The 18,317-nt window shown below is 51.3% G+C and overlaps 1 protein-coding gene across 1 annotated transcript in view; it reads left to right on the top strand.

Moving 5' to 3' along the window:
- The window catches only part of LOC130338923 (cullin-9-like), a gene marked incomplete at its 5' end in the record, with an annotated part of 154,103 nt that overhangs the window by 6,703 nt on the left and 129,083 nt on the right, over positions 1–18,317 (top strand). The window contains 10 exon segments of the mRNA XM_056554028.1: positions 233–299; positions 443–594; positions 1,606–1,715; positions 1,717–1,925; positions 3,519–3,693; positions 3,889–4,096; positions 4,172–4,362; positions 4,433–4,632; positions 6,263–6,418; positions 6,421–6,487. Of these exon segments, the coding sequence (XP_056410003.1) occupies positions 233–299; positions 443–594; positions 1,606–1,715; positions 1,717–1,925; positions 3,519–3,693; positions 3,889–4,096; positions 4,172–4,362; positions 4,433–4,632; positions 6,263–6,418; positions 6,421–6,487 (1,535 nt within the window).

Below are 18,317 nucleotides of genomic sequence, written 5' to 3'. Positions count from 1 at the left end.
GCCCCCGGGTTCCGCCCCCCAGTACAGGTGAGGACTGTGTATGCCCCCGTGTTCTGCCCCCAAGTACAGGTGAGGACTGTGTATGCCCCCCGTGTTCTGCCCCCAGTACAGGTGAGGACTGTGTATGCCCCCGGGTTCCGCCCCCCAGTGTTCCATTCGTCTGACATGTACCCACAGTCCTCTGGTGAGGGGTAATTCCTGGGGTATCTTGTCATACAAAGCCTTTCTGCAGGTGGATCGACACTGGAATATTCTGGAGATGAGGAAGAAGATGATGGGGGTGATGGACACAGAGTCAGGTGAGTGGGATCTGCTGTCATGTGACCAGGGGCCTGGAAAGCTGAGGGCAGGCTCCCTATTTTCCCTGGGACAAGTAGTAAATGTTGCCCTGTGTGCTGGGGCCCAAGGGCCTGGGGCCCATCCTTCTGCTTTATCTCCTCAGAGCCCCTTGAGGTGAGATGTGGAGACCCCGTAATGAGCAGGGGGGGGATCTCGCAGGGTGACTGGTGGGATCTTCTCTTCTTCATCCGCCAACTGGATAACAGGGACCAGGAGAAGGTGCTGGAGGTTGTCAGACAGGATGGGGGGAAGCAGGTGAGTGCCAGGCAGTGTTACCTGAGGGCTCCTCAACCCCGCCCATCACCTCCACTCCTCACCTCCTCTCCTCACCTCTTCTCTTATCGTCTACCTCCGCTCCTCACCTCCTCTTCTCACCTCTACCTCCGCTCCTCCCCTCCACTCCTCTACCTCCGCTCCTCACCTCCTCTCCTCACCTCTACCTCGGCTCCTCCCCTCCACTCCTCTACCTCCGCTCCTCACCTCCTCTCCTCACCTCTACCTCCGCTGCTCCACTCCTCTACCTCCGCTCCTCCTCTCCTCACCTCTACCTCTGCTCCTCTACCTCCGCTCCTCCTCTCCTCACCTCTACCTCCGCTCCTCCGCTCCTCACCTCCTCTCCTCACCTCTACCTCGGCTCCTCCACTCCACTCCTCTATCTCCGCTCCTCACCTCTACCTCGGCTCCTCCACTCCACTCCTCTACCTCCGCTCCTCACCTCCTCTCCTCACCTCTACCTCGGCTCCTCCACTCCACTCCTCTACCTCCGCTCCTCACCTCCTCTCCTCACCTCTACCTCCGCTCCTCACCTCCTCTCCTCACCTCTACCTCGGCTCCTCACCTCCTCTCCTCTACCTCCGCTCCTCACCTCCTCTCCTCACCTCTACCTCGGCTCCTCCACTCCACTCCTCTACCTGCGCTCCTCACCTCCTCTCCTCACCTCTACCTCCGCTCCTCTAACTCCACTCCTCACCTTCTCTCCTCACCCCTACCTCTGCTCCTCCCCTCCTCTCCTCTACCTCCTCTCCTCTACCTCCTCTCCTCTACCTCCGCTCCTCTACCTCCGCTCCTCTACCTCCGCTCCTCTACCTCCGCTCCTCTACCTCCGCTCCTCTACCTCCGCTCCTCTACCTCTGCTCCTCTACCTCTGCTCCTCTCCCTCTGCTCCTCTCCCTCCTCTCCTCTACCTTCTCTCCTCTACCTCTGCTCCTCACCTTCACCCACTCCTCTACCTACGCTCCTCACCTGGTCCTTGTCTCTCGGCTGCAGGATACTCTCCATCAGATGACGGTGACCACCGGAGCAGCGCAGGAGGTGGTCCGACTCCTGTGTAATCTCTGTCATGGCCGCCTTCTGTGTGATCTGCAGAACTCGCACCTCTACGGCCGTTTCTGTCCATCCCCGGCATCAGTTGTGGAGCCTGGGGCCGCTCCTGGTGTTTCTGAGGAAGAAGTGGAGATCAGTCCCTCCCCATCCAGCTGGGGCCCAGGGGCCACCCGAGACCGCAGATGAGAAATCAGACCTCCACATCCTAAACACCCTGCTACTGCTGGAAGGTCTGCAAGTCTCAGACTGTGAGAAGGCAGAAGGTGAGAGTGCACAGGACAATATCTTGTGTAGTGTATGATGGGAAGAGCTCTGCACCTTGTGTGGTGTATGATGGGAAGAGCTCTGCACCTCGTGTGGTGTATGATGGGAAGAGCTCTGCACCTTGTGTGGTGTATGATGGGAAGAGCTCTGCACCTCGTGTAGTGTATGATGGGAAGAGCTCTGCACCTTGTGTGGTGTATGATGGGAAGAGCTCTGCACCTCGTGTAGTGTATGATGGGAAGAGCTCTGCACCTCGTGTGGTGTATGATGGGAAGAGCTCTGCACCACGTGTAGTGTATGATGCGGAAGAGCTCTGCACCTCCTGTAGTGTATGATGGGAAGAGCTCTGCACCTCGTGTGGTGTATGATGGGGAAGAGCTCTGCACCTCATGTGGTGTATGATGGGGAAGAGCTCTGCACCACGTGTAGTGTAATATGGGAAGAGCTCTGCACCTCGTGTAGTGTATGATGGGAAGAGCTCTACACCTCGTGTAGTGTATGATGGGAAGAGCTCTACACCTCGTGTAGTGTATGATGGGAAGAGCTCTGCACCTCGTGTAGTGTATGATGGGAAGAGCTCTGTACCTCGTGTAGTGTATGATGGGAAAAGCTCTGCACCTCGTGTGGTGTATGATGGGAAGAGCTCTGCACCACGTGTGGTGTATGATGGGAAGAGCTCTGCACCTCGTGTGGTGTATGATGGGAAGAGCTCTGCACCTCGTGTAGTGTATGATGGGAAGAGCTCTGCACCACGTGTAGTGTATGATGGAGAAGAGCTCTGCACCACGTGTAGTGTATGATGGGAAGAGCTCTGCACCACGTGTGGTGTATGATGGGAAGAGCTCTGCACCTCGTGTGGTGTATGATGGGAAGAGCTCTGCACCTCGTGTAGTGTACGATGGGACGAGCTCTGCACCACGTGTAGTGTATGATGGAGAAGAGCTCTGCACCACGTGTAGTGTATGATGGGAAGAGCTCTGCACCTCATGTGGTGTATGATGGGGAAGAGCTCTGCACCACGTGTAGTGTAATATGGGAAGAGCTCTGCACCTCGTGTAGTGTAATATGGGAAGAGCTCTGCACCTCGTGTAGTGTATGATGGGAAGAGCTCTGCACCTCGTGTAGTGTATGGTGGGAAGAGCTCTGCACCTCGTGTGGTGTATGATGGGAAGAGCTCTGCACCTCGTGTGGTGTATGATGGAGAAGAGCTCTGCACCTTGTGTGGTGTATGATGGGAAGAGCTCTGCACCTCGTGTGGTGTATGATGGGAAGAGCTCTGCATCTCGTGTAGTGTATGATGGGGAAGAGCTCAGCACCTCGTGTAGTGTATGATGGGAAGAGCTCTGCACCTTGTGTGGTGTATGATGGGAAGAGCTCTGCACCTCGTGTGGTGTATGATGGGAAGAGCTCAGCACCTCGTGTAGTGTATGGTGGGAAGAGCTCTGCACCTCGTGTGGTGAATAATGGGAAGAGCTCTACACCTTGTGTAGTGTATGATGGGTCAGTGCTGCCGGTGTCACGCTGTATCTATCATATCCGCCATCTTGTCACCACTCAGGTCTGTCTATAACCCGGGCGTCTTGTGTGTTTAGGACCCTGTGGTGAGGAAGTTGGAGAGGTGAAGAGATCACTGGAGAGCTGCCGGGCGCTGGTGCGTGACGTCTGCCATAAGTCGGAGCGGGATGTGAAGGATTCTGACCGGGCTGTGACGTGGGAGCGGATGGGTCATAGGGAAAGTAGGCCCCCCAAAGGAGAGTCCGCACTAAAGTAAGACCTTGTGACTGTGTAAAGTTAGCTGATGTCCCTGTTATCGGTGGGGGATGTCTATATCCGTGGGGGACGTCTCTGTTATTAGTGGGGGGGTGTCTCTTATCGGTGGGGAATGTCCCCGTTATCGGTGGGGGATGTGTCTATCGGTGGGGGATGTCTCTATACACTAACACTGGTTCTGTTGCCCCGCAGTGAACGGATGGTGAAGATGCTGGTGGAGCTGTTGGTGTCTCAGATGAAGGAGCGGCTGGTGGTGGTCACGTGTCTGCAGGTCACCTATGTGCTCATGTCCAAGTATGACTGGCGGGTGCTGTTTGCCACGGAGGGCGGGGTACGGGCGGTGCTGGGCTGTATGCAGGAGCACCAGTCCTCAGCTGCCATCCAACATATTGGCCTGGCGGTAAGTAGCTGAGCTCTCCTGTGGCGTACGCCTTGTGCTGCCGCCATCTTGTAACCTGTGGTCTGTCCCTGGCAGGTCCTGAAGGTGCTGACCGGGGTGGGAAGCTGTGACCTGCGAGGAAGCTCCCGCCGCTACGCCCTGAATCCTGGAGATGCCCAAGTAATGAAGGAAATCTTCTCCAGCATCGGATTGGCTGCCAGTGGGAGCGCTACAAGTCTGCTGAGGGCCATCCCCGGCGCCATCAGTAAGCTGCAGAGCACAGAAGGGTAAGGGTCTAGAGCGTCACCCGACTGAGCTCCTCCCACCACCGGTACCTAATCACCTTCTGCCTTCTAGGTGCTTCCCCTCAGTCTACAATGGGTTACTGGTCATCCAAATGCTGACTGACAACCACGAAGCGCTGTCCGAGCAGCTGTCCGGGGTAGAACTGCCCGCCGCCCTCCGCAGCTTCACTGGAGACAGCAACTCAATGTCTGCAGCACAGTGGCGGCTACTGTCACTTATCATACACAACTGCCTGTCACAGCTTGGCGCGGGTATGCAGCACACCCACCACATTGGTGCAGTCATTGTCTCCCTCCTGTCTCCTTCCGCTCCTCCTGCATCTCCTCCTCCTGTGTCTCCTCCTCCTGTGTCTCCTCCTCCTCCCCTTCCTGTGTCTCCTGCCTCTCTGTTGTCTCCACCCCATTCTTAGTCTCCTCCTCTTTCTTTCATGTGTCTCCTCCTCCTCCCTCTCCTGTGTCTCCTCCTCCTTCCTCTCCTGTGTCTCTTTCTCCTCCCTCTCCTGTGTCTCTTTCTCCTCCCTCTCCTGTGTCTCCTGCCTCTCTGTTGTCTCCAGCCCATTCTTAGTCTCCTCCTCTTTCTCTCATGTGTCTCCCTCTCATTTAGTCTCCTCCTGTTTCCCCCCTAGTCTCATCTTACTCCAGCTACTCGACCCCTTTCCTAGTCTCCTCCCCTTACTCCTGTGTCTCCTCCTCCTCTGTTGTCTTCACCCCCTCTGTTGTCTTTACCCCATTCTTAGTCTCTTTCTCCTCCCCCTTCTGTGTCTCCTCCTCCTTCTGTGTCTCCTCCCCCTTCTGTGTCTCTTCCCCCTTCTGTGTATGTTCGCTCTCCTGTGTCTCCTCCCTCTCCTGTTTCTCCTCCTCCTACTTCTCCTGTTTCTCCTCCTCCTCCCTCTCCTGTTTCTCCTCCTCCTCCCTCTCCTGTTTCTCCTCCTCCTCCCTCTCCTGTTTCTCCTCCTCCTCCCTCTCCTGTTTCTCCTCCTCCTCCTTCTCCTGTTTCTCCTCCTCCTTCTCCTGTTTATCCTCCTTCTCCTGTGTCTCCTCCTCCTACCTCTCATGCGTCTCCTCCCTCTCCTGTGTCTCTTCCTCCTCCCTTTCCTGTGTCTCTTCCTCCTCTTGTGTCTCCTCCTCCTCTGGTGTCTCCGCCTCCTGTGTCTTCTCCTCCCCCTCCTGTGTCTTCTACTCCCCCTCCTGTTTCTTCTCCTTCTCTGTTGTCACCTCCTCCTGTGTCTCTCTTCCTCCTCCTCATGTGTCTCCACCTCCTGTGTCTCCTCCCCCTCCTGTGTCTCCTTCTCCTCTGGTATTTCCACCTCCTGTGTCTTCTCCTCCTGTGTCTCCTTCTCCTCTGGTATCTCCTCCTCCTGTGTCTTCTCCTCCCCTTGTGTCTCCCCCTCCTGTGTCTCCTTCTCCTCTGGTATCTCCTCCTCCTGTGTCTTCTCCTCCTCTGGTATCTCCTCCTCCTGTGTCTTCTCCTCCCCTTGTGTCTCCCCCTCCTGTGTCTCCTTCTCCTCTGGTGTCTCCACCTCCTGTGTCTTCTCCTCCTCCTCTGGTGTCTCCACCCCCTGTGTCTCCTCCTCATCTTGTGTCTCCTACCCCTCCTGTGTCTCCTCCTTCCTCACCTGTGTCTCCTCCTTCCTCTCCTGTGTCTCCTTCTTCCTCTCCTGTCTCCCCTCCTCCTCTGGTGTCACCTCCTCCTCTGGTGTCTCCTCCCCCTCCTGTGTCTCCTCCCCCTCCTGTGTCTCCTCCTCGAGTGTCTCCTCCCCCTCCTGTCTTCTCCTCCCCCTCCTGTGCCCTCCTCCCCCTCCTGTGCCCTTCTCCCCCTCCTGTGTCGTCTCCTCTGTGTAGTGGGTGCGCAGTGTGATGTGACTCAGTGTGGCCCTTTCAGATGTGGCCCCAGTACAGGCCCTGCAGGACATGGATGTGGCGTCGTTGCTGAGCGCTCTGCAGGATGTACAGACGTCTCAGGAGCTCCTGCCATCTCTGGAGCGCGGTGTCTGTGGTGACACCTTCTCTCTGCCGTGTGATGTCTCTCAGCTCCTCACAGCCTGCAGCTTCTCTCCAGCTTGGAACAACTCCGCAGCGAGAAACCGCTCCAGCTCTGCATCTACAGGTGAGGCCCCCTGTATGACTGTGTGGGGGAGGAGCCAGGGCCCCATGTGTGACTGTGTGGGGAGGAGCTAGGGCCCCATGTGTGACTGTGAGGGTGAGGAGCCAAGGCCCCATGTGTGACTGTGTGGGGAGGAGCTAGGGAGGAACCTGTGTGTGGGGGAAGAGCCAGGGCCCCCGTGTGTGATGGAGGAGCCAGGGCCCCATGTGTGACTGTGTGGGGGAGGTGCCAGGGCCCCATGTGTGATTGTGTGGGGGAGGTGCCAGGGCCCCTGTGTGTGTGGTGGATGTGCCAGGGCCCCTGTGTGTGGTGGAGCTGCCAGGACCCCTGTGTGTGGTGGAGCTGCCAGGACCCCTGTGTGTGTGGTGGATGTGCCAGGACCCCTGTGTGTGGTGGAGCTGCCAGGACCCCTGTGTGTGTGGTGGATGTGCCAGGACCCCTGTGTGTGGCAGGAACCAGGGCCCCATGTGTGACAGTGTGGGGGAGGTGCCAGGGCCCCTGTGTGTGTGGTGGATGTGCCAAGGCCCCTGTGTGTGGTGGAGGTGCCAGGACCCCTGTGTGTGTGTGGTGGATGTGCCAGGACCCCTGTGTGTGTGGCAGGAACCAGGGCCCCATGTGTGACTGTGTGGGGGAGGTGCCAGGGCCCCATGTGTGACTGTGTGGGGGAGGTGCCAGGGCCCCATGTGTGACTGTGTGGGGGAGGTGCCAGGGCCCCATGTGTGACTGTGTGGGGGAGGTTCCAGGGCCCCATGTGTGACTGTGTGGGGGAGGTGCCAGGGCCCCATGTGTGACTGTGTGGGGGGAGGTGCCAGGCGCCCCATGTGTGACTGTGTGGGGGAGGGTGCCAAGGCCCCATGTGTGACTGTGTGGGGGAGGTGCCAGGGCCCCATGTGTGACTGTGTGGGGGAGGTGCCAGGGCCCCATGTGTGACTGTGTGGGGGAGGAGCCAGGGGCCCCATGTGTGACTGTGTGGGGGAGGAGCCTGGGCCCCATGTGTGACTGTGTGGGGGGAGGAGCCAGACAACAACACACTTTTAGGGATAAACCCCCTTATGGATCACCCTAAACTAATGACCCTTATTAAATAAAACATAACTTTTATTTACACCACAATAAATATACAATGTCCTTTATTAGATAATTATGTGTATAGGAACCTATGAGGCCTATTCTCATCATATCATCTCATTTTACAATCCGATCCCGATCTAAAAGACAAGATATGTCCTAGACCGAGTATCACAAGGTCACAGGTATGTAGCCAAATGCCTAAAATTGTATGTGGAGAAGACCACACGAGAACTTGGGAGACGCCTCGGTAAACGTATTGGCGCTATAAGAACAGATGCCGAGACACCATTAGCTGCTTATATGCGATTAACGTGCCACCACAATAAGTACAGAATTATCTAAAGGGACAATCCCAAAACCTTAGGGAAGAAGCCGATGGATTGACCGTCTAACAAGTCAAAATCTAAATGGCCTTAGAGGCTTCTCATTATCTACGTTCTCGGAATGACGCTTTAAATGTTGGAGTAAAGTAAGGTAACTACAAGTTGTAATCCCGCAGGGGGTCATGGACCTTCATCCAAAGCGTGGACCTATATAACGCCCCTAATACCTTCATCCGAAGCGTGGACCTATATAACGCCCCTAATACCTTCATCTGGGGCATGGACCTATGTAACGCCCCTAATACCTTCATCCGGGGCATGGACCTATATAACGCCCCTAATACCTTCATCCGAAGCGTGGACCTATATAACGCCCCTAATACCTTCATCCGGGGCATGGACCTATATAACGCCCCTAATACCTTAATCCGGGGCATGGACCTATATAACGCCCCTAATACCTTCATCCGAAGCGTGGACCTATATAACGCCCCTAATACCTTCATCTGGGGCATGGACCTATATAACGCCCCTAATACCTTCATCTGGGGCGTGGACCTATATAACGCCCCTAATACCTTCATCCGGGGCGTGGACCTATATAACGCCCCTAATACCTTCATCTGGGGCATGGACCTATATAACGCCCCTAATACCTTCATCCGGGGGCGTGGGACCTATATAACACCCCTAATACCTTCATCCGGGGCGTGGACCTATATAAACGCCCCTAATACCTTCATCTGGGGCATGGACCTATATAACGCCCCTAATACCCTTCATCCGGGGCGTGGACCTATATAACGCCCCTAATACCTTCATCCGGGGCGTGGACCTATATAACGCCCCTAATACTTTCATCCGGGGCGTGGACCTATGTAACGCCCCTAATACCTTCATCCGGGGGCATGGACCTATATAATGCCCCTAATACCTTCATCCGGGGCATGGACCTATATAATGCCCCTAATACCTTCATCCGGGGCATGGACCTATATAACGCCCCTAATACCTTCATCCGGGGCGTGGACCTATATAACGCCCCTAATACCTTCATCTGGGGCATGGACCTATATAACGCCCCTAATACTTTCATTCGGGGCGTGGACCTATGTAACGCCCCTAATACCTTCATCCGGGGCATGGACCTATATAATGCCCCTAATACCTTCATCCGGGGCATGGACCTATACAATGCCCCTAATACCTTCATCCGGGGCATGGACCTATATAACGCCCCTAATACCTTCATCTGGGGCGTGGACCTATATAACGCCCCTAATACCTTCATCTGGGGCATGGACCTATATAACTCCCCTAATACTTTCATCCGGGGCGTGGACCTATATAACGCCCCTAATACCTTTATCCGGGGCGTGGACCTATATAACGCCCCTAATACCTTCATCCGGGGCATGGACCTATATAATGCCCCTAATACCTTCATCCGGGGCGTGGACCTATATAACGCCCCTAATACCTTCATCCGGGGTGTGGACCTATATAACGCCCCTAATACCTTCATCCGGGGCGTGGACCTATATAACGCCCCTAATACCTTCATCTGGGGCATGGACCTATATAACGCCCCTAATACTTTCATCCGAGGCGTGGACCTATTTAACGCCCCTAATACCTTCATCTGGGGCATGGACCTATATAACGCCCCTAATACCTTCATCTGGGGCGTGGACCTATATAACGCCCCTAATACCTTCATCCGGGGGGTGGACCTATATAACGCCCCTAATACTTTCATCCGGGGCGTGGACCTATATAACGCCCCTAATACCTTCATCTGGGGCGTGGACCTATATAACGCCCCTAATACCTTCATCCGGAGCGTGGACCTATATAACGCCCCTAATACCTTCATCTGGGGCGTGGACCTATATAACGCCCCTAATACCTTCATCCGGGGGGTGGCCCTATATAACGCCCCTAATACTTTCATCCGAGGTGTGGACCTATTTAACGCCCCTAATACCTTCATCCGGGGCGTGGACCTATATAACGCCCCTAATACCTTCATCCGGGGCGTGGACCTATATAATGCCCCTAATACCTTCATCCGGGGCGTGGACCTATATAATGCCCCTAATACCTTCATCCGGGGCGTGGACCTATATAACGCCCCTAATACCTTCATCCGGGGGGGTGGACCTATATAACGCCCCTAATACCTTCATCTGGGTCGTGGACCTATATAACGCCCCCTAATACCTTCATCCAAGGTGTGGACCTATATAACGCCCCTAATACCTTCATCCGAGGCGTGGACCTATATAACTTCCCTAATACCTTCATCTGGGGGCGTGGACCTATATAACGCCCCTAATACCTTCATCTGGAGCGTGGACCTATATAACGCCCCTAATACTTTCATCCGGGGCTTGGACCTATATAATGCCCCTAATACCTTCAGCCGAGTCGTTGACCTATTTAACGCCCCTAATACCTTCACCAGGGGGGTGGACCTATATAACGCCCCTAATACCTTCATCCGAGGCGTGGACCTATATAACGCCCCTAATACTTTCATTCGGGGCGTGGACCTATGTAACGCCCCTAATACCTTCATCCGGGGCATGGACCTATATAATGCCCCTAATACCTTCATCCGGGGCATGGACCTATACAATGCCCCTAATACCTTCATCCGGGGCATGGACCTATATAACGCCCCTAATACCTTCATCTGGGGCGTGGACCTATATAACGCCCCTAATACCTTCATCTGGGGCATGGACCTATATAACTCCCCTAATACTTTCATCCGGGGCGTGGACCTATATAACGCCCCCTAATACCTTTATCCGGGGCGTGGACCTATATAACGCCCCTAATACCTTCATACGGGGCATGGACCTATATAATGCCCCCTAATACCTTCATCCGGGGCGTGGACCTATATAACGCCCCTAATACCTTCATCCGGGGTGTGGACCTATATAACGCCCCTAATACCTTCATCCGGGGCGTGGACCTATATAACGCCCCCTAATACCTTCATCCGGGGCGTGGACCTATATAACGCCCCCTAATACTTTAATCCGGGGCGTGGACCTATATAACGCCCCTAATACCTTCATCCGGGGCGTGGACCTATATAACGCCCCTAATACCTTCATCCGGGGCGTGGACCTATATAACGCCCCTAATACCTTCATCTGGGGCATGGACCTATATAACGCCCCTAATACTTTCATCCGAGGCGTGGACCTATTTAACGCCCCTAATACCTTCATCTGGGGCATGGACCTATATAACGCCCCTAATACCTTCATCTGGGGCGTGGACCTATATAACGCCCCCTAATACCTTCATCCGGGGGGTGGACCTATATAACGCCCCTAATACTTTCATCCGGGGCGTGGACCTATATAACGCCCCTAATACCTTCATCTGGGGCGTGGACCTATATAACGCCCCTAATACCTTCATCCGGAGCGTGGACCTATATAACGCCCCTAATACCTTCATCTGGGGCGTGGACCTATATAACGCCCCTAATACCTTCATCCGGGGGGGTGGCCCTATATAACGCCCCTAATACTTTCATCCGAGGTGTGGACCTATTTAACGCCCCTAATACCTTCATCCGGGGCGTGGACCTATATAACGCCCCTAATACCTTCATCCGGGGCGTGGACCTATATAATGCCCCTAATACCTTCATCCGGGGCGTGGACCTATATAATGCCCCTAATACCTTCATCCGGGGCGTGGACCTATATAACGCCCCTAATACCTTCATCCGGGGGGTGGACCTATATAACGCCCCTAATACCTTCATCTGGGTCGTGGACCTATATAACGCCCCCTAATACCTTCATCCAAGGTGTGGACCTATATAACGCCCCTAATACCTTCATCCGAGGCGTGGACCTATATAACTTCCCTAATACCTTCATCTGGGGCGTGGACCTATATAACGCCCCTAATACCTTCATCCAAGGTGTGGACCTATATAACGCCCCTAATACCTTCATCCGAGGCGTGGACCTATATAACTTCCCTAATACCTTCATCTGGGGCGTGGACCTATATAACGCCCCTAATACCTTCATCTGGAGCGTGGACCTATATAACGCCCCTAATACTTTCATCCGGGGCTTGGACCTATATAATGCCCCTAATACCTTCAGCCGAGTCGTTGACCTATTTAACGCCCCTAATACCTTCACCAGGGGGGGTGGACCTATATAACGCCCCTAATACCTTCATCCGAGGCGTGGACCTATATAACGCCCCTAATACTTTCATCCGGGGCGTGGACCTATATAACGCCCCTAATACCTTCAGCCGAGTCGTTGACCTATTTAACGCCCCTAATACCTTCACCAGGGGGGTGGACCTATATAACGCCCCTAATATCTTCATCCGAGGCGTGGACCTATATAACGCCCCTAATACCTTCATCCGGGGGCGTGGACCTATATAACGCTCCTAATACCTTCACCCGGGGGGGGTGGACCTATATAACGCCCCTAATACCTTAATCCGAGGCGTGGACCTATATAACGCCCCTAATACCTTCATCTGGGTCGTGAACCTATATAACGCCTCTAATACCTTCATCTGGGTCGTGGACCTATATAACGCCCCTAATACTTTCATCCGAGGCGTGGACCTATATAACGCCCCTAATATCTTCATCCGGGGCGTGGACCTATATAAAGCCCCCTAATACCTTCATCCAAGGTGTGGACCTATATAACGCCCCTAATACCTTCACCCAAGTTGTGAACCTATATAACGCCTCTAATACCTTCATTCGAGGCGTGGACCTATATAACGCTCCTAATACCTTCACCCGGGGGGTGGACCTATATAACGCCCCTAATACCTTAATCCGAGGCGTGGACCTATATAACGCCCCTAATACCTTCATCTGGGTCGTGGACCTATATAACGCCCCTAATACCTTCATCCAAGGTGTGGACCTATATAACGCCCCTAATACCTTCATCCGGGGGGTGGACCTATATAACACCCCTAATACCTTCATCCGGGGGGTGGACCTATATAACGCCCCTAATACCTTCATCCAAGGTGTGGACCTATATAACGCCCCTAATACCTTTATACGGGGGGTGGACCTATATAACGCCCCTAATACCTTCATCCGAGGCTTGGACCTATATAACACTCCTAATACCTTCATCCGGGGGGTGGACCTATATAACGCCCCTAATACCTTCATCCGGGGGGTGGACCTATATAACGCCCCTAATACCTTCATCCGGGGGGTGGACCTATATAACACCCCTAATACCTTCATCCGGGGCGTGGACCTATATAACACCCCTAATACCTTCATCCGAGGCGTGGACCTATATAATGCCCCTAATGCCTTCATCCGAGGCGCGGACCTATATAACGCCCCTTATGCCTTCATCCGAGGCGTGGACCTATATAATGCCCCTAATACCTTCATCCGAGGCGTGGACCTATATAATGCCCCTAATACCTTCATCCGAGGCGTGGACCTATATAATGCCCCTAATACCTTCATCCGAGGCGTGGACCTATATAATGCCCCTAATACCTTCATCCGAGGCGTGGACCTATATAACGCCCCTATATAACTAAGCCGCACTCACCGGTCGTGTTCAACTTGAAGACACATCAGCGGGTACAGCGGTCAATGGTGCGAGGCGCCTCCGTGGGACGGATGGTATCGTGTGCTGTGCGCGCTTCCTCTGCCGACGCTCAATGATTGGTATAAGACGTTACAAACACAGCTGTAAAACATTGGACACAACCAAAAAATACACAAAACAAAAATAATCTTCTAAAAATGTAAACTCAGATCATTTCTATCATTAAGACCAATAGGTCCTAAAGCTTCAAGCTTCATTATCCGGCGCTACACACTGGAGCAAATGACGATCAGCGCCAAGGCCAGGTGGGTTAACTATTTGTAACCCGGCAAATTTCAGGACCCTGCAATCGGCATTGTGCTGTCACATGGGCAATAAGACGCGGGCACCATGTCCAGTGCGAACAGAGGTTAAGTGTTCACGTACTCGTGTGATCAGATGCCTAATCACCTACGTAAAAGAACCCGCAAGGGCAGAAGAGGGCGGAGACTAAATAAGATGAACGACATGTGATGAATCGATTCACATTATGGTTATAGCTTAATAGTTTTATTCATCTAGATCTGAGATTGAAGAGAAAATGACAAAGAAATTAGATCTTTCTGGACAGTGAAGTCGCTGCAATAATAGTGTTGGGCGCGAATTGCGAATATAAATTTTTTTTTTGCATATGCGCATATGGGAATTTTCGCATATTCCTTCTTTTCACTTGTGGGCCAATTAGAATGATGTAAATACACTTGCCCACCCCCTCACTGTTTTCTTCCTCGAATATGCGAATATAATGAATACGCCAAATTCGTGAATATAGGACGAATATTCGTCTATATATTCGCGAAATATCGCAAATTCGAATATGGGCATTGCCGCTCATCACTATGCAATAATACGAGACACCTTCTCCGTTCACTGATGATAATGAGTTTATGAGAAAAACCTATTTAGACCTCGCTATGAGACAATTACAATGGGAGAGAATATGAAGGCATCACCACCATGTAAAACCAAGCAGGAATACAAGACCCCAGGCCAATGCTAAAACGTTCCATAAAATGCTTGAAAAGAAAAAGTCTCCTTAATCCAACCGGAACCACAGACAAAGTGTGATAAATGTAAGCGTAACAAGCGGGATTATGAGGACCGCCTCGTATTCACATGGAATACTAGACGCACAAACAGGAGAAATCGTAAGATCCAGAATAGAAGGAACCATAAAATGTCTCTGGTAGTCTGGACCACAGATTCAGAGACCAATTGTTCTGATCATCCTCGTTCTTCCCCTGATGCATCTAAATAAACCTTCAAACAACAACAAAAAACGTGGTCTCAAATGGCTGGAGGTGCTCAACCCCAAATGCAGTCGTGCATATATACTGGGGGAGCAGATCCTGCCCTTGTAGTCCGTTGCTAGGGGCGATCCCCAGCATAAAAATGCATACAATGGAGGATGCCTGCAGTGGACTACAAGTGCCACAATAGAATCCAACACCAGATAAACGGTGTGGATGTGTAACAATTAGAATACAATACAGAAATGTGGGTGCACTACTGTGGTAGATGTATACAATGACATTGGCTAATCCCTCAACACTGATGTTAAAATTGAGACATTCGCCAGTGTATCCTTATATTAAGGACACACCAGAGCCCGCACACCAACGCCAAGGTTTCTCAGATGGCACGGGACCTAACGCTAACCTACCTGTGCGTAATAAGCAAAAACCAGGGGCCAGTGGGCAATTACAGCAGCACTAGGTCGACATGTAGCCTGCTCCCAGTTCCCTCCAGCGTGACTAAGCACACATACAATGGAAGGGGGGAGAGAGGCTACAAGCCTGGTGTGTCCTTAATATAAGGATACACTGGCAAATGTCTCAATTTTAACATCAGTGTTGAGGGATTAGCCAATGTCATTGTATACATCTACCACAGTAGTGCACCCACATTTCTGTATTGTATTCTAATTGTTACACATCCACACCGTTTATCTGGTGTAGGATTCTATTGTGGCACTTGTAGTCCCTGCAGGCATCCTCCATTGTATGCATTTTTATGCTGGGGATCGCCCCTAGCAACGGACTACAAGGGCAGGATCTGCTCCCCCAGTATATATGCACGACTGCATTTGGGGTTGAGCACCTCCAGCCATTTGAGACCACGTTTTTTGTTGTTGTTTGTAAATTTATACGTGGAGGTGTGTAAACTCCATATGTTAATGCGCCTTGAACATTTTCCAGGCAGCATTAGGGTTGCACCTGTGAGGCCATGCACCTATATCAGCCAACTTGGGTGGGGCTTGTAGCCTCTCTCCCCCCTTCCATTGTATGTGTGCTTAGTCACGCTGGAGGGAACTGGGAGCAGGCTACATGTCGACCTAGTGCTGCTGTAATTGCCCACTGGCCCCTGGTTTTTGCTTATTACGCACAGGTAGGTTAGCGTTAGGTCCCGTGCCATCTGAGAAACCTTGGCGTTGGTGTGCGGGCTCTGGTGTGTCCTTAATATAAGGATACACTGGCGAATGTCTCAATTTTAACATCAGTGTTGAGGGATTAGCCAATGTCATTGTATACATCTACCACAGTAGTGCACCCACATTTCTGTATTGTAAATAAACCTTCAGCACCTTTAGAAAACGCACCCGACGTGGCAGGAGGAGATCAAAGAGCCGGTCAACTATGTCAACAGGAGAAGGAGGGGAGTAACTGGGACACATCAATGAACTTGGACAATGTTGCTCTTTACTACGACTGTGTGTCACTTCTTTCTAGGGGTTTGAATTTTGGTTTATGTGATTCTTTTGATTACACACAATTTGAAATAGATCTATAGAAGGGTCATCAAGAATTGATGGTATTGCTGCAGAAAAAGTGGGTGAAATGCCAGCTCCGTATGGTCCACTAGGGTTGAGTTCTGTCGGCACATTCTTGAGTAGCCATGTTAGTTGCAGATGTGTCTATCACTTCTGAGGAAAGGTTGGGACCCTTAAAAGGTAGGAAACAGTCCTCCCTTCCTGTAGACTCTGTCCGCTCTCTTGAGTCCATAGGTAAAGTCCCTAATTTATCCCGTTACTCATAACCTCTCTGGTAGGGAACAAAGAGCATTAAAATGGCTTCAATCTTCACCCGATTTGAAGATCTGTAAAGCAGATAAGGGCGGTGGCTCCATTGTTATGTCTACTGACTACTATACCCAGGAGGCAGTTAGCTACATAATAAGGAGGTTTACTCACTTTTTGAATCACAATGAATTTACGTTCAATGTCAGATGGTATAGGCAGGAGAAGGGTACAGCCATGGGCACGCCGGTCTCCTGCACATATGCCAATTAGTTTTTATCTGTCTTCACGCGTAATTACGTGTTTTCTGAAACCAATCCCTATGCTAGTAACATCAAGCGTTTTATTATGTCCATGACGTACTGATTGTATGGAAAGGTGACGATTCGGTTTGAAGAATTTGTTTCCCATTTTAATTTCAATAATGTCAATATGTATAAGGTGATCAGCAGCGGGAATTCCTAGATGTTTTGATTCATATAGGTAAAAATTCCATTTGTACCCAAGGTTTTTGGGAAAATACAGCTAAGAACACTCTCCTAGATTTTACTAGGTCCCATCCTCCTCATGTTCATTCCCTATTATCAGAGATGTGTATCTGGCGCAGTCTGACGAGCTGAAGAATCAAACATAACTATCCAGAGAATATTATTAATGAGGCTTTTGCAAGTGCTGAATGGTGTAACCGAAAAAATGGGCCAAATCCTAAATGTAGGTTTAATGGTCTAGTGCAAAAAATCTATTCCACTTTGTGTCTGGTGTGAATTATAGTTATTTTTATATATATATCAGGCAATCAATCTTTATTGAATACACAAATTAAAAAGGGACAAAAACAATCAGACAAATCTGACTGCTGTGTGGACATCATAATAAAGTGCATAATGTGACAGTACAACCCTGCAGGGCCACCAGTCACACAAAGTGGAATTATGAGGTCAGCAAATGGAAATGGGAAATGATGTCATAAGTCCATGAAAGTACGTGACATTCACTCACCAATGGATAACTTCACCTCCAGTATCATAGATATAAACAGCCATTTTCCCATAGAACACGCACCAAAGCAGTAAACACCGCTCTGCACACACCCTCACAGTCTGTCAGTACCCCAACGCAGTTTCACCATTAGGCTTCCTCAGGGAATCAACTTACTAGTGGCTAGGATGGTATATATATATACTGTATATAAGCAGCCAATCGCATAACAGTGTATATTAGTAAATATGTAGAACACCAGGTACCTGTGTCCACATGTTGGAGATGGCGGCCGCGCTCGTGCACATAGTCAGCTCTCATCCGGTCAGTGGGAGACATGCGCTGCGCAGATTAGAATTCATAAGAGAAGAGCAGCATATACTGTAACGGGCCTAGACATAGGAGCCATCATAGAAATAAGTTATAAGTATGCTATTAATTATATATAAGCACATATTAGACATGCATCTAATCAATTATACTGATATATAAATATAAACAATAGATAAAGGATAAATAAACTACATTTATACCAAAGTACATCGGTGCAGCAGTGCAAAGTGCCAAACATGCAAAAATTCATACCGAAACAGTGGACACCACAAAGTGAATAACCCATGCCCAAAAATGTTAACCCTCTTAAAGACATAGGGCATACAGGTACACCCTGACACCCTGGTACTTAAGGACCAAGGGTGTACCTGTATGCCAGTGAGAATTCTGGTCCCCACCGCTTGCCGGGCGGGGACCGGACCGGTATGCCTCCTGAAATCATTCAGGAGGCATCCTGTGCAAACCCC

Source organism: Hyla sarda, unplaced genomic scaffold (assembly GCF_029499605.1).
Source record: "Hyla sarda isolate aHylSar1 unplaced genomic scaffold, aHylSar1.hap1 scaffold_532, whole genome shotgun sequence".
NCBI lineage: Eukaryota > Metazoa > Chordata > Amphibia > Anura > Hylidae > Hyla > Hyla sarda.
This window is presented reverse-complemented; position numbering and strand designations above follow the sequence as displayed.